The 24,615-nt window shown below is 34.4% G+C and overlaps 1 protein-coding gene across 4 annotated transcripts in view; it reads right to left on the bottom strand.

Annotated features, from left to right (window-relative positions):
- Nucleotides 1–24,615, bottom strand: part of KCNJ3 (potassium inwardly rectifying channel subfamily J member 3) — a 151,323-nt gene that overhangs the window by 84,044 nt on the left and 42,664 nt on the right. Inside the window, exon 3 of one of the 4 annotated variants that reach the window (XM_082689437.1) lies at nucleotides 803–933. The exons of the other annotated variants lie outside the window; for them this stretch is intronic. Coding sequence (XP_082545563.1) covers nucleotides 818–933 — 116 coding nt within the window. The 3' untranslated portion in view covers nucleotides 803–817. Of the gene's footprint in view, nucleotides 1–802; nucleotides 934–24,615 lie in introns of those variants that run through there. 4 annotated transcript variants of the gene reach the window in all.

A 24,615-nucleotide genomic window follows, 5' to 3' on the forward strand; every position in this document is an offset into this window, starting at 1 on the left:
ATTTATTCTGGTAGCACCATATGAAACAAAAAGTTACACTCTGATCTATTTAAGTTTTCAATAACTAGGTGAAATCCTCATAAAATTTGTTTTCAGAAATTTAAATCCCAAAGTTACAGGTACAAACTTACTGGACTGGTGAGTATTTTCATTGTATTGCTTTATTTTACCACCACTAAAGCTCTGCAAAGCTTTAGGACTATCTTAATGTTACAGAGGAAGAGACGATGTCTTGGAGAAATTGAGTAATTGGCCTGAACAGATAATGCATCATAGAATGAACATTTCTCTGCACTTTCCAGCAAACCACCTGTGGGCCATTGTTCCCTAGTCCCGACCCTCCACTGCTGCCCACCCAATCCCCCACCCCTCTCTTTCTCTAGGCCAAACAGCTTAAAGATTCCCAGTCCTCTCAACAAGCAAGAGAGTTGACTTACAGTATTTTCACGTCAATAGCCGATGTAATGTAAGGGCCACAGTTAGAAAAGATCTATTCCATTTTGATTCCCGATTTGTTTCCTCTTTCTTACTCTCTCCCTTTGTGTAGGCCTTGGGGAATAGAGTCCTTATCATATTCCTCCATTTACCACTAGGCAGCCTATATACAAGATCTGACTTGTTCTTCCTAACAACTCCTGGAGGTAAAGGACGTTATAAATTCTTGTGTGTGTGTGTGTGTGTGTGTGTGTGCGCGCACTTATACTCACATGCTCCCGGGAGGTGAACTGGCTGGGAGCACTTTGCAGATAAGTGACTTGCAGGTCTTCAGTTGTCTACTCCAGACATCACTTAGGACAAACGACTGTCTTTGATATTTTCAAACAGGCTTAAGCCCTGGTTTAAGGACTCTCCAGAGTCCGGTGGATCCATCACAGATGAGCAATTGGTAATGAAGACCCATCTCTATATGCCTGAACTCCTTGATTACCTTCACTAAAAGAATGAACTTTTTAAAATAGATACCACATTTGTTATTTGATATGTACTATTAAAGACACTTTCTTCCTTCTTTGCACTAAATCTGATCAGAGCCTTGCAAAGCAGTTTTATGAGAAGGCCATTTGTTTCCTATTGTTGTTGTAACACATAACCACACACTTAGTAGCTAAAATCAACCCAAATTTATTATCTTATACTTCTAGAGGTCAGAAGGATAAAACTAATGTATTAGTAGAATTGAGTTTCCTCTAGAGGCTCTTGGGGAGATGCCATTACTTGCCTTTTCCAGCCTCTAGAAGCTACACACATTTGCTGGCTTGTGGCCACATCAACCTAGCCTCTACTTGCAGCAGTTCCAAATTTTTCTCTGCCTCCTGTCTCTCTCATTCACTTATAAGAACACCTGCGATGACACTGGGTCCACCTGGATGAGCTAGGATAATCTCCCCCTCTCAAGATCCTTAACTCATATGTCTGCAAAGTTCTTTCTGCCATGTCAAGTATATATTCACAGGTTCTGGGGATTATGACACAGATATCTTTGAGGGGTTGTCGTTCTGCCTACCACTGAAGGTAAATTTTTAAAAAGCAAGTATCAAAATAAACACACTAGACATAATTCTCCCAGGCTCTGACATAGTCACTTTAAAAAAAAAAGAAAAAATAAAACTAATCTAATTCATATTTAATGCTAAAAACTAGAAGCATTCTTTTTAAAGTACAGAATAAGAATAATATCAATGTCAATGAATGTCATCTACGTAATTCAGTATGCATGGGTGTCCTAGAAAGCATAATAAAATAAGAAAAATGTAAACCATAGAAAGACGGAAAGATTATGAAGTTGCAAGTCTCCCAAAATAAATTTAAAAGTTCAAGGAAATTCCAATCACCATTCCAATAAGGTTTTTTTTTTGGTTTGTTTGTTTTGTTTTTCTTCTTAGAACTTGACAGGCTGATCCTGAAATTACATAAAAGATGAAACAACCAAAAATAACATAGGGACACATGCCTTATAAGATCTCATGACTTATTTTAAATCTCTAGTAATTAAAATAGTAAGGACTTGGTACAGGGATAGACAGATCTCTGAAATAAGCTAAAAGACTAAAAACTGATGCAGGTGTAAACAAAAACTTGTGAAGCTGGAAGTAACATTTCAATTTGGTGGAGAAAATATCGATATTTCTTCTATCAAAGTCAGCCATCTACATGGAAAAAAGATGACGCTAAATCATGACTTCACATAAGATAGATAAATGATTTCAAAAGGGATTACAGACCAAAAATGAAAAATAAGGCTTTACAATATTTGGAAAAATAAAAAAGAATATCCTTCGACGATTAGATTGAGAGCAGATTCCAGAGATAAAAGCAAACTAATTTTAAAGAAAAAAACAAATTTAACAACAAATTGAAACCTACTGTATAACACAAACTCCTCCATAAGTGTTTAAAGCCAAAAACTGGAAGAAAACAGTTATAAAACACATATTGCATAAAAGGTTATATCCAAAACAATCAAAGTATGCCTGCAAATCATAAAATAATAAGCAATTTTGGCAAAGTGTTACAGTACTTAGAAAATCTGTTAGGCGTGCTCTCCCTACCTCCCTGCATTTCCTTCCACAGTTCTGTAGCTTGTACAACTGTCTTATCTTTCTAAAATGATATTCAGTTCAGCAAGGCTTTAAGTACATGAAACTAGAAATGAAGAATCAATCAAGAAAATACTAATGAATGAACATTTTGTTCATACCATGGAAGACTACAGAGTATTAAGTGCATGAACAAAATCTAAGTTTCCAAAATACACAATGAGGTTAAAAAGCAAAAAAGCAACAAGCTACAAATGATATAATTTGCCTGCATTTTAACAACAGAAAAATCACTTTTATAAGGATGCATATAAATATGATGAACATTTAAGAAAAACTGTTCATGGTATTAATACATGTGATTTCAGAGTCATCATTTCCTTGGAGGAAGGAAGAAATGGAAAAAAATATATAGTTAGGTTTTAGTGATTTGTGTGCTTAAAACACAAAATCTGAAACAAATATTTCCTGATGTAAACAACTGTTAGATTCTGAATAGTAGATACACAAATGTTTATTTTTACTCATATGTTTGAAATATTTTAAAATTAAATTGAATTAAAACCAATATGAAGAAAGGCCCTTTTAGGTATATTGCAAAAAAGAACCAGCTCAAATGGCAAGGAGCAAACTTCTAGAGCCACAATGATATCAAAGGTACCAAATCCTGGTATAACTGAAAGTCATCCTCAATTCAAAATCTGGACTGAGGTGTCTATCTGTTCAACTCCACGAAAGACTAAGAATTGACAATAGTGTCCCAGTACTATGAGCTTGTTCCAAGGTTCAGTCGAATTCCACACAAACCTGTACTTTACAGCCCTGACACTCATTCTGGGTTGGGCACAGACACAAACATTATAAAAGGGAATTTAATGGAAGGATTAGGAGCACCATCTGTTCATGAGTCAGCAAAACCAGAATTTCTATCAAGCATTTTAGTTCCTTATTTATGAAACTTATTTTAGTATTGTCAGAGGCCTCCAGGCCAAACCCAAGAGTTCAATCTACAGTGTAAACTGCAAACTTGAAATTACTAAGCCTAATGCCCTCAAGAAAAAGCTAAAAAAGAACTATCATGACAAATACTTTCAAAGCACACTTTTGCTTTAAACTGGGCTCCCAGGATATCCAGCTTATTATGTAATCCAACAAAGGGATCAGCATTTGTTTCACAACAAAAAAGAAGCTTTGTCCCTTAACACATTTTACCTATTGTCCAAGGTTCCAGTTCCTCCAGGGACATCCAACATTAGCATGCAATTGTCCTTGGGTAGGCACAGTACTTACATGACTACCCTGTGCGCTTTATGTCTTTATTCAATACCATTTAATCTACCACTTCTTTGGAAGTCAACACTGGGTATAAATTCTGAACAATGTGCTGACCAAGTGCCACCCTCACCACACTGAAAACTATCCTTACTCTGGAATTCTGATTCCCCACCAAAAGCCCTGTAAATACGCTTACCTTAAATGTAAAAAAATAATTGTCAAGAGATTTTTCTATTGCCAAGAGACTTACAGGACCTTCACTTGGTTAAGATTATGTTCAATAAGCTTGAAATGCTGAGTAGTTCTCCAGTCTTAAGCAAAGAATTTCTTAAGATCTCATCAAAATCAGAGATTAAAACCAAGCTTACAAAATAGAGCAAGGTATCTATTTTTTTTCCTCCTTCATACTACATAATGATATCTCACAGGGAGAGATAAAAGCCAAAATGTGTGTATACATAAAGTGGGGAGAAACAGAGAAGAATTTAAGGAGGGAAAAGGGGCAAAGAGTTTATTTGGTTGAGTGAAAATTATATTTTAAGCTCCTATTCCTACTTTTGATAGTCTAGAAACACTATTTCTGATAAGGGAACAGACTGAACCAGCTGTCGCAATACTAAACCTTCCTCCCAAAAATATTCACTTCACTTATAATACTGCTCTACTGCTCACAAATACAAAATCAGCAGCTTTCCTTAGTTGCTCATCTAGAAAGAGCCAAAAAAAAAAAAAAAAAAAAAAGGAATGGAAAGAACATTCTGTTGCATTTAAATATATCTCGATTTATACTATTTTATCTATTAATATGGTGTAATTCACTCTGAAAAATCCGTACTTCCTGTGAAAATATTTATATAATACTTTGACATTTGAAAGTACCTTTTAAATTCATTATTAATGTCTTTGTAATGGCCCATGAAGTTATCATTATCATTTTTCTTTTTTACCTATTTTACTTGTAACGACATAGAAGCCTAGAGATCTTAAGTTCTATAATTTTTCTAAGATCATACAGTTCCCCAAAGGAGATCTGAGTCAAAATCCTCTCACATATATCTTGAACACTTTCTACTATAAATTTCTTACATGTTAAAATTCACAAATTTATTTTTGTCCTAAATTTATATTTGACTGATAAAAAGAGCTTTGTTTTCTTATACCACATATCACATTTAATGAAAATGCACTATGAAAGCATTTTGAAAATGCTTTCAAATTTGAAAAAGCACTATGAAAATGTAGCTACGTATAGCACCAGTTTTATAGAAATCTAATATAGATATTCTCAATATACAAAAATATGAATTTTATATTCATTGAATTCAAACATGCATCACAACTACAACTACAGGATATCAGTGTACAGGATATCACAACTACAGGATATCAGTGCTTGAATACATGATACAGTGTTGTTTTGAAAAATTTAAAAAAAAGGCATAAAGTTTTTAAAATAGAACTTTCCAAATAGGAGTAAATTTATATATATATATATATATATATATATATATATATGAATGATAATTACTACAGTCACCACCATTAGTATTTATATTCATGGATAATCTCTAACTCCATTTGATATTGGTATCAACTTATACTGCATTTACACAAAATGAAGAAAATAAGAAAGTAGTAGAATGAAGAAAATAAGAAAGTAGTAGAATGGAGGTGGCATCCATACCTAAACATGAAATTCCCATTGATTTGATGTGAGGAAGACAGAGATTAGATTCTAGGATTGGCCAAATGCTGATAATAAGAAAGAGTGTGCCATGTATGCTGTTTACTTTTCCTGAAATCCAGGAACCATAATGTAAAATGATGAAGACCATCAGAATGAAATGAAAAAGAGAATGTCCTCAAAGTGGCATCTTTAAGGTCAAATAGTGTGGAAGAATGCCAGCATACTTAAAATGTAAAAAAACTAGTGATAGACTCATCCAGATATCTCTATCTATATTATTTATCACCAATTCATAAGTAAATATAGAGCAGGAAAGTTTAATTAACTTACCTAATATCAAAAAGCTAGTAAAAGCCAGAACCAAACTCCAAATCCAAGACACTAACCTTTAGATGGAATTATTTATTACATTTTTATATTCTTTTTGTGTAAGTTCATTTCTATGTAAACTTAAGAAGCAATAAAGAACATGTCAGTCTAGATTCAATATCAAACAATAAAGAAAAGCAGGTCTGTGAGAAAAATGTGAATGAGAACCTTAGGATAAAATAAATATCTATGTTTGTCCTCACAACATTTCTGAACATAAAATGCTGAACATGATGAGAAACAATCTAGTGTACTATAATAAAAATCAAAAGTATTTGAATTTAACTACTTTCTGTGACCACATATATTCACAGGGATTCTTCATCTCTTGGGTATGAATTTCTTAGGCAAGATAATGTTTTAAATACATAAAATATCAGATTAAATAAAATATTCAACTAATCAGTAATTTAGCAACAAAACTCTAGAAAAAGTCAATGTGACAAAATTTGTCAGAACAAAAACTATATTCTTTGTAATACTTTGAATTTGATAAGTTGAGAATCAGTAATCTAAGCTTTCAATTCGAGAATGTACAAAAATATAACAAATCAACTTCAAAAAAATTAGAAAAAAAAAAGAATGTTAATAGAAGAAGCCAATGGAAAAGATGGCAGACATACAATATAGAACCTCAATAAAGTCAAAAGTTTATTCTCTGAAAAGCTTTAAAAATGTTGAAACACCTCAAGCAAGACTGATGAACAAAAGGGAAGACGCACTACTGATTACAGGAAGGAAAAGAGAGGCATCATTATAGAACTTACAGATACTACAAAGATAATACAAAAATATTATGAACAACTTTGCATCGATAAATTTGACAACTTAAAATAAATCACAAATTCCTTGGAAATACAACTCACTAAAACTAATACAAGAAAAAACAAAATCTGAATAGTCCTGTATCTGTTAAAGAACTTATATTTGCAGTTAACACATACTTCATGGCCTGCAATGGAGGAATGAATAAAGAAAATGTATACACACACACACACATACAGAAGAACATTATTCAACTATAAAAATGAATGAAATCCTTCCATTTGCAACAATGAGATGAAACTGGAGGACATTAGTGCTAAGTGAAATAAGCAGATTTCATACAAACAGAGAATAGTACAGTATTTGTCAGGGGCAGGTGTGAGGAGGAAATGGAATGATGGAGGTTAAAGGATAATACACATTTCAATTACAAAAAGAAGTTCTAGGGATACAATGTACTGTATGGTGACTGCTGTCAATAATATGGTATTGTGGGGGTACCTGGGTGGCTCAGTGGGTTAAGGCCTCTGCCTTCGGCTCAGGTCATGATCTCAGCATCATGGGATCGAGCCCCGGATCGAGCTCTCTGCTCAGTGGGGAGCCTCCTTCCCTCTCTCTCTGCCTGCCTCTCTGCCTACTTGTGATCTCTCTGTCAAATAAATAAATAAAATCTTAAAAATAATAATAATAATAATAATAATATGGTATTGTGTACTTGAAAGTTGCTCAGAATAGATCTTAAGCCTTCTCACCACAAAAAAAAGGATAAAAAAAAAGTTAACTATTAATTTTGTGAGATGATGGGTGCACTAAGTATCTTGATCTTGGTAATTATTCCACAACGTATACTTATACCAAATCATCACATTCTACAATTCAAATACCCACAATTATATTTGTCAATTACAGTTGATCCTTAAATAATATGGGTTTGGGGGCGCCTGGGTGACTCAGTGGGCTAAAGCCTCTGCCTTCGGCTCAGGTCATGATCCCAGGGTCCTGGGATCGAGCCCCGCATCGGGCTCTCTGCTCAGCGGGTAACCTGCTTCCTCTTCTCTCTCTGCCTGCCTCTCTGCCTACTTGTGATCTCTGTCTGTCAAATAAATAAAGAAAATCTTAAACCATATATATATATATATATGGGTTTGAACTGAGAAGTTCCACTTACACATGGATTTTCTTCAATAAATATACCATAATACTGTAAATGTACTTCCTCTTCCTTATGATTTTCTCCATAGCCTTTTCTTTTCTCTAGCTTATTTTATTGTAAGAATACAGTATATAATACATAGAACATACAAAATATGTGTTAACCAACTGTTTATGTTATTGGTAAGGCTCCAGTCAACAATAGGCTGCAAGCAGTTATGTTTTGGGGAGTTAAAAGTTGTACATGGATTTTCAACTGTGGGTGGGATTGATGGGTGGGATTGATGCCCTTAATTCCAAATTGTTCAAGGGTCAACTGTGTTCCTTAAAATGTTGAAAAAAAAAATCACAATAATACAAACTCCACAGACAGATAAATTCACTAATGAATTTCATCAAATACTGAAAGAAGAAATAATATCAATCTTAAATTCATTCCAGAAGAGAAAATGTCCTAAACCTAGCAGGTGCTATATATATATATATGTATGTGTGTGTATGTATATATATATAGATATAACAAGTTGTAGACTAATATATAAATAGATTAAAAACTCCTAAATTAATTCAAATCAAATTTGCCATTATATAAAAAAATAATATACCACATATTAAAACATTTACTGAAGGAATGCTTACTCAAGGTAGTTAAAAAATGTTAGGTTGATTGAATACCCTCAAATTAATGTATCTTAGTACATCCATGGAATAATAGTCAACAATTATTCATGAAACAAACTAAAAACAGAAAGGAATACTGTTATTCCTTACAATTTCTCTAAAATCCAACACTATTCTAAAATTAAAAGTTTAATTTTAGGAAAGATATTAGTGGGAAAACTGGGAAAGTTCAAGTAAGGTACGTAGTAAATAATTGTTGAGTTAATGTGAATTTCCTGGTTCTGAAAATTATACCATAGTTATGAAAGATAACATCAAGAGATGCTAGGTGAAATCTAAGTGGAAATTCTCTGTATTATTTATTGTAACTGTTCTGTAAATATAACATTATTTCAAAGTAATGAGGCTTTTAAAAGAAAAGGTAGGGCAATTTCTATGGGTCAACAAACATCTATGTACATACGAAGTAAATAGATAAAATTTTTTGAAATATCACCTACATATTTAAAATCTGTCCTATATTAATGCCAAAAAGTCCTTCTCCTGTACTCCCACCATAGCTTCTGGAAGTGTTTCCCACTTGAATTCTTTCAGAGTTTCAGACACACTCTATTTCCAAAATGCAATTTATAAACTTGGAGCAAAAAGCCACATGGTTAAAACAAACCCCCCAAAAACAAAACAAAAAACAAAAATACTATTTACACTGTGGAGTGCAGTTTGCAGAAACAGAGTAAGTATGAGAATAAGGAAATTCCCACTGGAAATTTAAGACTTGGGTGAAAGACAAGACATTTATGCTTCAGTGCTAAGACCTAGAACAAGTTCTACAATTAAGATAAACTCTTACCATCTTACATCTGGGTAAAGGCAAAAATAAACAATAAATAAAATAAAGGAGAAATTTTTTCTACTGTTAGCATCAACACAATTTGAATAAACCAACATGCCATGCTTCTTCTAAATGGCAAGTCATTTTGAATTTTAAATAAATCATAAATGCTGCTATTAATAAACATTACTATACTTCACAGGAAGGGGATAATTGGTATAACTTGTATTGAAAACAACAGGGAGTTGTCATACTATGTGCCTTTGACCTCACAATTATAGTTTTAACTATCAATTACAAAGAAATACTTCAATAACCCAAAAAGGCTTTCTACAATAATAGTTATTACATTGTAATTCACTAGAAAAAATCTGTGTCCCAATGAGAGGACTGGGGTCTTCATCTGAGGTCAATAATAATACCAACCAAATGGGATTGCTATCTTAGGACAATAACTGGTACAAAAAATTTTTTTAATATTAATTCTACTAGACTGTCTCATACACTGTTACTTCCATGTTCTAGACATGATAATTTGTTATATTTCATGTATGCATTCTTTGTCCCTGATATTCTTCTTTTAACTCTATTTATGATATTTTTAGGTTACAAAAGATCTAAGCTGCATCTAGTCATATTACCAATAGCTGTCTTTACTTACTTAGTTTTATAACTCTATGTTCAATAGTTTCATAGAATTCCTAACCCCTCATGTCTTATTAGAACAATTATTATCCCAATTTTACAGTTGAGAAGACCAAGGTATAGAGAAATACAAAGAACTACAAAAGATCTTACGAAAAGTAAATGAGAAAGGTTTGGACCCAATACATACTACTATTTGAGAAACTCTAGAAACTTACAGATAGTAAATATTTAATAAAAAGCTAGTAGTAAATTATCACTAATATTATACGGGTGCACCAAATAGATTATTTTTGGTTAACTACTCTTTTACATCATAGAATTTTGGTTTAACTAAAAACATGCCTCTCTCTATTTTTTCAAATACTTTATACCCTTCTATAAAGCTTTATACTTTTTGTGTACCTTCTATATCAGATTTATTCATATGTATTTTGTAGTTTGTATTGTAGTTTATATTTCTTATTGTGAATACATTTGATTTTTCCCATCACATTTCCTAACTGGTTATTGATGTTGCAAAGGAAAAGTAATGATTTTTGTTGTATTACTTTAATAATGACAATTATACAGTTTAAAAGAAAAAAATATCACTTTGGGTACAACAAAATGTTCTTTCTGTATTCAGTAATATTTTTTTGTTCTGCACTCAAGATAACGACAAGGCACTTCACTTGCCTGGACAGCTATAAGAAGGAATTAATTGAAATGAAAATAAAAGAAGCAACATTCCTTTAAATGAGTCAAAGTCATTATAATAGATGTTGTAAGCTGAATTGCACTTTTACAAAATTCATATGCTAAAATCCTTACTAAGCCCCAATACCTCAGAATGTAACTGTGTTTGGAGATAGGGCCTTCAAAGAGGTAATTAAGTAAAAATTAGATCATCAGGGTGGGTGGGCCCTGGTCTGATGTGACTGCTGTCATAAAAATAGGATACAGACACAGAAGAAAGATCACATGAAGACAACAATCTATAAGCCAAGGAGAGAACTCAGAAGACACCAACCCAGCTGACACCTTAATTTTGGTCTTCCCTCCCGTAGAACTGTAAGAAAATACATTTCTGTTGTTTCCACCACCCTGTGTAGTGGCAATGCTAGGAAACCAATATAATAGAAGTGAACAATGAAGTCCCTTATTTCATTCTGGAAGAAATAATTCCATGATTTTGTGACATATTATAAGACATCATTTTAGTCTTTTAGCATTTACAGTGAAATGTAATTAAGACACCAAAAGGACCGCATAATAAAGATATATATTACAACTAACTGGATACCAAATATATAGGACATGTTCTCTGGAAATCAATTAAGGGAAACATTAATAATGAAGTTAAAATAGTCACAAATTTGGGGAAATTATGTAGTAAAGTTCTCAATACCCTAGCTTAAAACAGTAATTAGAAAATGACTTTAGGGATACCGGGGTGGCTCAGTCTGTTAAGTACCCAACTCTCGGTTTCAGCTCAGGTTGTGATCTCATGGCTTGCGGTGCCAAGAGCCAGGTGGGCTCCACACTCAGCAGGAAGTCCGCTTCCTCCTTCTCCATTATCACTCTGCGCCTCCTCCCATCCCCACCCCTACTCCTGTGTGCTCTCTGTACCTTCTTAAACAAATAAATAATAGCAGCAATGTCCACAATAGCCAAACTATGGAAAGAACCTAGATGTCCATCAACAGATGAATGGATCAAGAAGATGTGGTATATATACACAATGGAATACTATGCAGCCATCAAAAGAAATGAAATCTTGCCATTTGCGACAACATGGATGGAACTAGAGCGTATCATGCTTAGCGAAATAAGTCAAGCAGAGAAAGACAACTATCATATGATCTCCCTGATATGAGGAAGTGGTGATGCAACATGGGGGCTTAAGTGGGTAGAAGAAGAATAAATGAAACAAGATGGGATTGGGAGGGAGACAAACCATAAGTGACTCTTAATCTCACAAAACAAAAGGAGGGTTGCTGGGGGGAGGGGGATTGGGAGAAGGGGGTGGGGTTATGGACATTGGGGAGGGTATGTGGTTTGGTGAGTGCTGTGAAGTGTGTGAACCTGGTGATTCACAGACCTGTACCCCTGGGGATAAAAACATGTTTATAAAAAATTAAAAATTTTTAAAAATAAATAAATAAATAAAATAAAACACTTTGAGGGAAAAAAAGTGTTTTAAAAAGTTTGTTGACTGGATAAAGAAAAAGACTTTTATAAAAGCAAGTATTTTTATATTTAATGAAAACTTACTATCCTGTTAGATAGAGCTCAGTCTTTCCTGAAGGGAATGTGTATCTTAGGGGACAACTTTAGAGCATATATCTGAAAAGAAAAAAGGCTGAAGGTCAACAGGCTAAACTCTTTAAAAAAAAAGAAAGAAAAATAAAAATTCATCCAAGTGTTATAATTTTAAAATTATATGGACAATAAAGTTTTTTTGGCATTATAATAATCAGACACAAAGCTCAACTTGCCAGATCCTAAATACAAATTTTCAAAGTTTATTTGAAAGAAAATAATTCTTTATGACTAAAAACAAAAGTGAAAAATATTCATTTCTTAGTGGAAAATACAGGCAATTATGAAGATTTTTGTTGTCCTCTAGTTATAAAACTCATACCTTTTTTCATTCTATTCATGCCCTGTAAAGAAGAGTTGCCATGAAGAGGGAACTAGCAAAAACTTAGTTGATAAAAAAATCCACAAGGGTAAATCAAGTCCATATTTTACATTGTTAGATTCATTTTGTAATAAGGTTGTATACAGGATTTCTCCTATATCATATCAGCAGCTATATGATTGAGGATAAATTAATATTGTTTTTGTTGTTGCTTATGTGTTCATCTGTTCATGACTGACATGAAATAATGTCATAATATGTAAATAAACCACAGTTAAGCCACAGTTAAGAAGCTATTCCAAAAATGGTGAAATTTCAAGAGAAGAATTCATAGACAGCCATAGATATAGAATTCCAGTCAGTTTTGAAATAAGTCACCGCTCTATTAAATAACCACAAAACTTGGGATGCCTCGGAGGCTCAGTTGGTTAAGCATCTGCCTTCAGCTCAGGTCATGATCCCAAGGTCCTGAGATCCAGTCCCAAATCTGGCTCTTTGCTCAGCAGGGAGCCTGCTTCTCCCTCTGCCTGTCACTCCCCCTGCTTATGTTTGCTCTCTCTCTCTCTCTCTGACAAATAAATAAATAAATAAAAATCCTTTAAAAAAATAACCACAAAATATCACTTTTTTAAAGCTCCATGTTTTACATATATTTGCTTTCAGTTTTTTTTAGTGTAGATATTTTAAATATATTACCAATAATTAGTAGTACAGTATTATTATGAGTTAGCAAAGTTTATAACCAAAACCTACAGCTAGACACTGAAGCTAAATTAAAAGTTTTTGTTAGTTAATCACCTGATTAATTATAGCACCACAATATAAATGTGCTCAAATAAAATATAAAAAAGGACTTTACATAGGCCTATTTCATTTACACATTGCACATAATGTTTATATAGGTTTATAGTTTAATATTTGTTTGATGGGAGAGGAAGGCCTGATGGGCTCAGTTGGGTGTTCTATTCTTGGTTTCAACTCAGGTCATGATCTCAGGGTTGTGGGATCAAGAGCCCTGTTTTGGGTTCCTCACTCAGTGCGGAGTCTGCTTGAGATTCTCTCCCTCTCCCTCTGTCCCTCCCCCCTCTGGAATAAATAGATAAAAATTTAAAAAATATTGCTTGTTGCGAGAAATATGAGAAAAAGATAACTCTAGAAATGTGCCATCTTAATTGGAGGGCATATTTTCAGTTTCAAATCTATACAAAGGTAAATGAGTGAATATTTAGTGGTTAATATACCTCATCACCGCTCCCTCAGAAATAATCTTTTCCATTTTACAGATGAGAGAAATATGTATCAGAGAAATCACACTTCTTTGCCAAGGTCATAAAACTAAATGATAAAACCAGTAGCCAAGCACAGTTTAAAATACAGAAAAACAAAAAGCAAAATATCTTGAGTTATAATCCTCTGAAATGAGTTACATTCTCACACAGTTCAACAATTTTGAGTTACATGTATGCAATATGACAGATACAATGAGTAGTTGCACTGATTATTGTCCAGAATAATCTGCAGAATGCTGAGATCAACAGAGAACTGGCTTACCATCCTACGGGCTGGCAAACTCACTACCTTCATGAATCATGATCAGGCAGATCTGAAACTTTAGAGAAAATCCAACTTTTCCATGGAGATGGAGATGAGCCTGCTACAAAAATGGATATCTGAGAAAAACTTTAATGTTTTAGGATCACTTGTTCTCAACTAAATGCATTTGAAAGGTTTCTTATTTCTTGGTGAATCTAGTAGTTATTGTTCAGTGGGTAAATTCCTAAATGATAATTCACACAAAATTAATAGCTTCTGTAAGAACAGTCTGACTTCTTTGCTGATACAGATTCACCCCACCAACTGCCCATTCCAATTAAAAATAAAACCAGTGATTCTCATTATGCAATACATCTGGTATATTTCAAAATGAAATGGGAATTATCTCTGCTAATGTTGAACAATGAAAATACTAACAATTTTTCACTACAATGAGTCTGGTAAGCTGAAACTTATAGAGTGTTTTCCACGTTACTTCATTTTTCACCATTGAGCTAGGGAAAAATGAAGTAGCTGACAAATAATTGTTAAGATGTCCATATCTGTAGTATATTTATCAAATGTCTGATCTCTTAAAATCATATGAGTCAATTTGTGTTTTCTTAGTATGTCTATCAGTGTTCCACTGACAGTTTGGTTAAAAAAAAAAAAAGAAAATTTTGATTTTATCACTGCTTCTTGAGCACGTTATTACCTATTCTATTTGCCTAATACAACTGACTGAAGAAAAGTACAGGCTTCTAAGAAATTTGTCAATCAATGTATAACTGATAGTTTTCAATTCACTTACTTTTTATTATTATTATTTATTTACTTACTTATTTGAGAGAGAGTGTGCATGAATTCGGGGAGGGGCAGAGGGAAAGAATCTGAAGCAGACTCCCTGTTGATTGTGGAGCCGACACATAGTTCAATCCCAGGACACTGAGATCGTGACCTCAGCTGAAGCCAAGAGCCAGATGCATAACTGACTGAGCCACCAAGATGCCCCTCATTCATATTTATTCTAAACTAGATCATACAATTGAATTGGTTTGGTTCCAACGCACAGGACAGGGGTACCAGGTATCCTAGAAATGTTACAGAAAATTGTTTCCTCACTTGCTCTTACTAGGTCATATCATACTCTATAACAATCTGAAAGGAAAAAACAGACTTCTAGTAGAGAACCCACATAGAACTTTCCACTTATCAGTTCTTAAAGAGGACAATCAAGGTGAGCTATCATACTTCTAAGAAGCCAAAATATTTTTATTTTTTTGCAAATTTTTATTTGAAAGTTTGTTATATTGTTAGCTCATAAAAGAGAAAGAGGTAAAAAAAAGTAGGGAATCAAACTATTTCAAGTTGGTTTAAAAACAGGAGGCACATTACTTTTGAAGAATATTGCTTAATAGGCATGTGTGCAACATGCATTTGGCTTATGAATGGCATTCAAGTGGAAGAAAATCGTATTTCATAACTTTTTTAGACATCAAAATAATCTAATATGGTTTGTTTCTTCTTGTCACTCAGGGACAAGAGGAAATTCTTACTCATGCATTGTATTCTAGGATGAGAGATGGTAGAGGTAAGGACCCTCACTATGTCTGGGGTTTTACTCAAGTCCCAGGAAGGCACATTTTGTCCTGAAAACTTGAAGAGCCTTGGGTCTAATGCGAATTGGTCACCGGGATGTTATCTGATTATGTTCATGTAGTTCATTTGAAGATGAACTGCTTTCTTGCCTTGGGCACGAGAATCTTTCACTTTATTTCCCAAAGCCATGAGCCTTGGTATTCAGCTCCCTGCAGTTACATATCACTCCATCAAACATGTGGCCTTCCTCTGGTGCTCTGTAGGGTTCTCGGCTCAAAGTTTTGCCATTGCTCTGACCTACAACTGTTAGCTCATTTCTTTTGAGAAATTACTCCATGTTGGGCTACTTGTCCTTTTCAAATGATAGCAATAACCTCTCCCTTTTCTTATCTGAAACAGGAATGAAACTGTAAACCCTTTACTTGTAGGAGGACAGATGAGTAGTATAAAGCAAGCTCGGGCTTTTAGCAACAGCAAGGCCATGCCCTACCACTTCACTCCACCCCACTTTCCAAAATACGAGTAGAAAACAGGTTAGATTCATTCTTGCTTAATGGTCCACAGGAAACACACAAAACAAAACAACCATACACCGGTTTTCTTCTTCAAAATACACCTTGTTACGTAAGTTTTATTTTAAAAAAGTAAGCAAAAGATAAAAAGTGAAATAGAATACTAATTAAATTTTCTAAATTTCCCCTTCAATAATTCTTTAGTTTCATCTCTTATAACTTTTCTATTTTGCAAATAATTATATAAGAATTAGAGAATATTGCCCTAATCACACAGATAAATGAGTAAAAGGAATAACTGTTAATAGCTCAAAAGGTTTATGTTTGATGACAAGTATAATACTGACTTCTCAAGAGAGACATTATTTTCATTTCACTTATTACTTAATTGACTATATAGAACAACTCTAAAGTGGTACCAATGAAAGTAGCAATGGAAAAGTACTAAAAGTTTGGTATATACCCTTTATTGTTCATAAAGTAATATTTTGGTCCCTGTTTTTCAATAGCAACAGGAGGAAGTAGTTTGTCTGTTAATAGCTCTTACTGTCATTTTACAGTAGGCAGACTAGATTTTATTTCTATGATCTGAACAATGTGCTATTATTGTTCATTTAGATAAAAACTTACTCATAAAAATTATGGTGTAATAATTTAGGAAATACATTTCACAATAATTTTCCAAGAAGTTCTGCCAATAAAACATCCAAGGAAAGAGTTTACAACCTATTAATTTCCTAAACTGCCTCAGAAGCCTTTATGAACATTCTTGTATCCACTGTGATCATCTTCAAAATAAATATATTTCAGAAATATGTATATAATATAATGTATGTATGCATGTATATACTTACCACTAGTAATGATAATGGAAGCAATGTTAGTATGTGCCTTTGTCATTCTAGTATACATTTGTCTAAGAATCAAAAATTTCATAAGTTTCCCTAAAAGGCAACAAGCAAATAGATTACACCAAATACATCTTATAAAAAAAAAAAAAAAAAAAAAACTTCAGAGGAACTTCCACTTCTGGGAAGACAGGCTAGATATACTTATCCCTGTTCCTCTGGTTGAGTATATATAAAACAAACATAAGAAAACTGAAAGCTAGAGACACTGAAAAAGGCAAAATGGCAGTAGATCTCAGGGACCAAAGCAAGACATGGCAATTAATTCAATGATTTGGTTTTTTCAAAAAAAGATGTTATTTATTTCAGCTCAAGAGAGAGAAAGTGATCAAGAGAGCACACAAGTGGGGGAAGGGGCAGGGGAAGAGGGAAAAGCAGACCCCACACTGAGCAGGGAGCTAAGGGGGACTGAATGCCAGGACCCTGAGACCAGGACCAGAGCTAAACCAGGTGCTTAACCCTCTGAGCCACCCAGGTGCCCCAAATCAGTAGGGTTTCTTTTTGCTTCACATATTCCAGCCTTGAAGCAAAGAACTGGCAACTAAGAAACTCCAATGGGCACGGATATAAAAGCCCCAACAAAAGTCTGCTTTCTCTAGTCAAAAGACCAGGAGAAGGACAAGCCACTAAGATAGAAAGCTCTCAGGCAATAATCACTCCACACGTCAAACATCACAGAAAAACTTTGGCTCTGCCCCATTCACACATGCAAATATTAAGTAAGAAGCCTAGATTTCCACCCTCACTGGGCTCTAACAAGGTATCCCAACTCTCCTGCTGGAGAAGTCTCAGAGAAAACTGAGCAGATGCTTCCCACCCTCATCCCTACTGTGTCAATGGAGATCACATGAGGAGCCTGGACTTCTACCACCAAATGGTAGTAACAAGGTGCCCTCCTTGCTTCTGTCCTGATGGTGTCAATAGTGCTGTAGAGTCAGGGAGGCCTATTTAAAAAAAGGATTTTCATCAGTAACCATGACAACCCCTTCAGCTCACAGAGTCAACAGAAGCTACCTGGGGAGCAAAAAATGGCATTCCTACACTTGCCAGCCATGTAGGCATTAGTAGAGACTAGCAGGGGACATAAATGCTACCCCTGCCTAACAGTAAGGAAGGCACTACAGAGGCTGAGTGAGAACCTGGGTTTCTAATTCCCACCTTCCTTACCCTACCAAAATGGTATCAGAGGAGGCCCACTAACGTGGAAGGGTTAAATAAGGTCCAAAGTTTCTGAAAATGTCCATTAGTCATTCCAAGAACCAGAAAAGTCTCAAACTGAATGAAAAAAAGACAACCAATAGAAACCAAAACCAAGAAACAATTAGTATTATCTGAGAAAGAATTTAAAGCAGGTATCCTAAAAATGCCTTAATTATCAATTGTAAAACATCCTTGAAAAAATGAAAAAAAAAATCCCAGCAAACATAGAGAAAATATAAACAAAATGAAATTTTGGAATTGAAAAATACAGTAACAAATAAAAATTATCAGAACAAAGGACATCAATAATGATAAAAGAGCCAATCCACTAAGACATAACAACCCAAATACAGTAACTGAAATAAAAATTATCAGAACAAAGGACATCAATAATGATAAAAGAGCCAATCCACTAAGACATAACAACCCTAAATGTGTATGTATCAAACAGCATAGATGAAAACTACATGAAACAAAATCTGATAGAAATAAAAAGAGAAATACACAAATTGACAAGCATAGTTGGAGACTCCAAAACCCCTCTTCCTCCCACAATTGATAGAACAACTACAGAGAAGCATAGGAAGGATATAGAACAACTAGAAACATCATTAGCCAACAGGATCTAATCAACATTTAGTAAATATTCTACTAATCAACTTTCAGTACCCATAGAACCCATACCAAGATAGACCATATACTGAGTCATTAAAAACAAAACAAAAACTCATCAACTTTGAGAAATTTAAAATCATGCATCATATGCTCACTAACCACAACCAGAAATCAGTGACAGAAAGATAAGAGGAAAATTTCCAAACACCTGGAAATGAAATGAAATAACACACTTCTCAATGATTCATGGGTCAAGTGGAATTTCTAGGAAAATCATAAAAGTACACTGAGTTTATGAAAATGAAGATACAATGTATCTTGTGTAGTATAAGACAGCTAAAGCAATGCTAGAGGTCAATTTACAGCACTAAATGCATACATTAGAAAAGAGGGAAGTCCTCAAATGCATAATCTAAAACCCTACCTCAAAGGACCTGGAAAAAGAAAAGAAAGAGAAAAATTCCAATGCAACCAAAAGGAAGGAAAAAAAATAAAAAGATAAGCACTTAAGTCAATGAATTGAAAACAAACAAACAAAAAAACCTCAAAAAAAATAAATGATACAATAGCTGGTTGTTTAAAATGATCAATAAAAATGACAAATTTTTACCAAGGTCTAACAAAAAAAGATATAAATGGCCAATATCAATAATGAAATTAGGGATACCACTACAGATCCACTATAAGGTCTGTAGATATTAGACCACTAGTAAGGTAATACTTCAAATATTCTACATAAAGTAGTTTGAACTTTGATAAAATAGACTAATTCCTTAAAAAAATAAACTAATAAAATACAATAGAAAATAGAAATTTTGAGTAGTATTATAATATTATAGCTGTAAAGAAGTTCAACTCCTAGTTAAAAACTCCTAAAATATACAACTTTAGGCTGCTTTCACTGCAGAGTTCTACAAAATATTTAAAAAAAAATTAACAACAATATCCAAATACTCCCTTCCCGAAAGAAAAAATTCATTTTATGAAGTTAGTATCACACCGATATCAAAACAAAAACAGTCCAATCAAAAGAAATTTATAGATCAATATCCTTCATGCATATAGATATCAAAATCTCTAACAAATATAAGCAAATAGAATTAGGCAACATATAAAAAGAATTTTACACCATGACCAAGTGAGGTTTATTCTAGAAATGCAAGGCTAGTTCAATATTTAAAAAATCAGTCAATATAATCTACTACATTAACCTGCTAAAAAAAAGTTTATCTTACCAATTGACACAGAAAAAGTATTTGACAAAATACCCATTCATAATAAAAACACTCCATAAGATAGGAATAGAGGGGGTACTTTGTCAACTTTATAAAGAATGTCTACAAAATCTATAGTTAATATTATATTTAATGTTAAAATAACTAAATGCTGCTCTAAAAAAGAAGAATAAGATGAAAATGCCATGGCAGGGGTGTCAGGGTGGCTCTGTTGGTTGAGCATCTATCTGACTTTTGATTTCAACTCAGGTCATGATCTTAGCTAAAAAACTGTTAGAAAAAAATAATTAAAAACAAAATTGGGGGGGGCGCCTGGGTGGCTCAGTAGGTTGAGCCGCTGCCTTCGGCTCAGGTCATGATCTCAGAGTCCTAGGATCGAGTCCCGCTTCGGGCTCTCTGCTCAGCAGAGAGCCTGCTTCCCTCTCTCTCTCTGCCTGCCTTTCCATCTACTTGTGATTTCTTCAGCTCAGGTCATGATCACAGGGTTCTGGGATTGAGCCCCACATCAGGTTCTCTGCTCAGCAAGGAGCCTGCTTTCCCCTCTCTCTTTGCCTACTTGTGATCTCTCACTGTCAAATAAATAAAATCTTTTAAAAAATAAAATTGGGGATCTAGAGCTAGGGAAAAAGTTCTTAAACTCAACACTTCAAAAATACAATTTGTGAAGGGCAAAGATGATAAATAGGATCTCATCAAAATTTAAAACTTTAGACCCTGTAAAGAAGATAAAAGAATAAACTACAGATTGGGTGAGAATACAAACCACATACAACAAAAGACTAGTGTTTAGAATTGATTAAAAAAACTTTCAAAATTCAAGAATCAAAAAAAAATACAATTAGAACATGGGGAAAGGTAATTAATAGACATTTTGCTGAGAAGGATCTATACATTTATAGATGGCAAATAAGTTCAATATCGTCACCCATTAGGTAAATGCAAGTTAAAACCACAATGAGACACCTATAGGAACATCTAAAAAAAAAAACAAAACAAAACACCTATATTAGCAAAGCTGCAGAGATGTATATGGTACATTATGCAAAATGTGTTGGCATTTTCTTACAAAAATAAACATATAATTACCATATATCCTAGCAATTGCATTCTTGGTCATCCAGAGAGATAAAAACTTATACTCACACAAAAACATATACATGGATATGTATAAGGAGCGTTACTCATAAGAGCCAAAAAATAAAAACTCAGATATCATCCAAAGGGTAAATGGTTAAAGTATGCTAGATCAATACCATAGAACTGTACTCAAAATATAGAAAAACACACTAGTGAGACACAAAACAATCAGGATGAATTTCCACAGAATTGTGCTGAATGGAAAAAATTATAAAATGTTACATATGTAGGTTCTATGTACATGACATTCTTGAAATGAAAGAATTAGAGAATTTGAGAACAGATTAGTGATACCAGGTGTTAAGGAAAGGAAGAACGTGGGAGGAAGTAGGTGCGGTTCTAAACAGGCAAAATGGACAAGCCATGTAGTGATGGAAATGTTCTGTATCTTGATTGTTCCAATATCAGTATGTTGTGATACTGAACTGTGGTTTTGCAAGAGGACAACATCAGGGAAAACAGGGTCAGGGGTACAAGGGATCTCTATCACGTCTTTGTAAGAGTATATGAATCTCAAAATAAAAAGTTTATTTAAGAAATTAAAGCTCAAAAATCGCCCAGAAATCGGCGAGAAATATGCCTACACCCTTTCTACTGAGTAACTCCACCTGGGTGACATCAGGGTAAAAAGAGAGGATAGAATCAAAATAAATGCTTGAAATGAAAGAAGTCATCAGAAAGTAAGGACTGCTGGGCTTTTCTCAAAGAGGCAGATTAGGAGAAAAAGCCAAGTCAGAAACTAGGTCAAGAATAGATGATCTTGGGGTGCCTCGGTGGCTCAGTGGGTTAAGCCTCTGAGTCCGGCTCAGGTCAGGATCCCACTGTCCTGGGACGGCCGAGCATCCCACTCTCTGCTCAGCAGGGAGCCTGCATCCTCCTCACTCTGCTGGCTTCTCTGCCTACTCGTGATCTCTGTTAAATAAATAAATAAAATATTGGGGAGGGGGAGAGAAGATCTTCGTCAAAAAGTCAAACCAAAGTTTTAAGATTTCTGCCTAGACTACCAAAAGCACCGCCCCCCCCCCCAAAAAAAAAGCAGACAACAAGGAAGGGAAAATTGCCTGGGAGTTTCTTTCTTTCTTTTTTTAATATTTTATTACTTGACAGAAAGAGATCACAAGTAGGCAGAGAGGCAGGCTCCCCTCTGAGCAGAGAGCCCAATGCAGGGCTCAATTCCAGGACCCTGAGATCATGACCTGAGCCGAAGGCAGAGGCTTAACCCACTGAGCCACCCAGACACCTCCTTCCTGGGAGTTTCAAATACTTGGCTACCTTATTCCTGATGGCACTTCTCCATTTTCACTGGTTGGAAAGTTGACTCCCACATGACAAAGCTACCCCTCTCCCTCCAGGAACCAGTCTGAACCAGAAGTCAACTGATAAGTATTTATGAAGGACCCACAGAAATATTCAGTACTTGGGAAAAGCCTTGCAAATCAAATTTGTCCAGATAGATTTAAAAATAGAATAATGATACAGTTACAAAATAAAATGTGATATAAATGATACTATTATGAACATTAAGTTCAAGAGTAAATAGGTCAGCAGGAACAAGGGCTTGTTCCAACATTTACTAGCTATGTACCTTTGAACACAGCTTCTCCATTGATAAAATTAGAAGATTTTAAACATAGTGTTTCTATAAAGATAAAATGAGATAACAGTGATTGCTTATAAAAAGTAAATAAAAATCAATTTAAATTGCCTTACAATCTTAAAAAATAAACAGCTACATTCATCATTGTCCACTCTAAAATATAATTCTGTGCTTTTTGAAAACAGTAAATGTGCTTTTTTGAATGAGTGTTCTAATTAATGCCTATGAAATTTATGAGTTTGTCCAGATCCAGATCTTGTGGATGCAGCCGAATTGAACCTAAACTACATACTGGACTTCCTAAAGGAAATATCAAATATAGTTCCACTACAAATTTGAATAAGAAATTTAAAGAGAAAACTGTCCTTACTGAGGAATCATTATGCTTGTAAAGCAGTTGACTCAGTCTTTGACTTTTTAACTATAGTTCAATACTATAAAGAACCAAAGACATACTCATGTTAATTTCTAAGCCTTTTCATTGGCATACTTACACTATTATTACATATCTATTTATGGTACTTAGCTTCATTGCCATAAAAATCATGATACTTCTACTATCATATACATAAGGCTACATATGTGGATATGTACTTTAGAGCACTTTAGCAAAAACAAAACTATTCTAGAAATCTATAATTATAAATAAATATAGGATCTAGTTATCAATAATTGAACGCACACAGAAACTTGGTGTCATGACAAAAATACCACAAATAAAAGATTCCAACTGGTAATCTGAAGATATTCAAGTATTTTTCATTAAAGCAATGTTATTTTAGAAAACAGAGTCACCTGAAGATACTATGTTGTCATACAGAAATATTTTTATTTTTCCTTAGGAAGCTTTATATTCTGAAATCAGTAATTCAGTAAACCCTTTGTGATTTCAATTTTAAAAGACTTCTAAGAGGGTGCCTGGGGGGCTCCATGGGTTAAGCCACTGCCTTTGGCTCAGGTCATGATCTCAGGGTCCTGTGATCTAGTCCTGCATCGGGCTCTCTGCTCAGCGGGGAGCCTGCTTCCCTCTCTCTCTCTATGTCTGCCTCTCTGCCTACTTGTGATCTCTCTCTGTCAAATAAATAAATAAAATCTTAAAAAAAAAAAAAAAAGGCTTCTAAGTAAGTTAAATAGAACCAACAGGTGACATGTAAGCATGTCTTGCAAGGAGTAAACCTTGATTCCACCATTATCCTATACATTCTTCATCTTTTGATTTATTGCTGATGTCAAGACTACTGTTCACCTCTCTTCCCAAAAAGCACTTTGCACAGTGTGTTCTCTCCCTCCCATCCTACCCTCTTCCTCCCTCCCTCTCTCTCTCTCTCTCACAAATAATTCGCCAATTTTCTTGCCCATTTGAACAAATCAATCCTGGAGTTCGCGACTTCCTTTCTGAGATACAGATTCAAGTTAGGTAGGTAAAGAATGTATGTTTTTGCTCTGAATTGTTTGTGTTTTTTTTTTTAAGATTCTATTTATTTACTTGACAGACAGAGAGCACAAGTAGGCAGAGAGGCAGGCAGAGAGAGGAAGGGAAGCAGGCTCCCCGCTGAGCAGAGAGCCCTATGCAGGGCTCGATCCTAGGAACTTGGGATCAAAGCCTGAGCCAAAGGCAGAGGCTTTAACCCACTGAGCCACCCAGGTGCTCCTGAATTTTTATTTTTATTTCATGGTAGCAAGAAATGTAGCCAATGAGTATAATTTTGGAAATAGGTTGGGATTTTCTCCATGGCCTGATGTACAGGTGATGTCTGCAAATATCCTTTA

Source organism: Mustela nivalis, assembly GCF_964662115.1.
Source record: "Mustela nivalis genome assembly, chromosome: 11".
Taxonomy (NCBI): Eukaryota; Metazoa; Chordata; class Mammalia; order Carnivora; family Mustelidae; genus Mustela; species Mustela nivalis.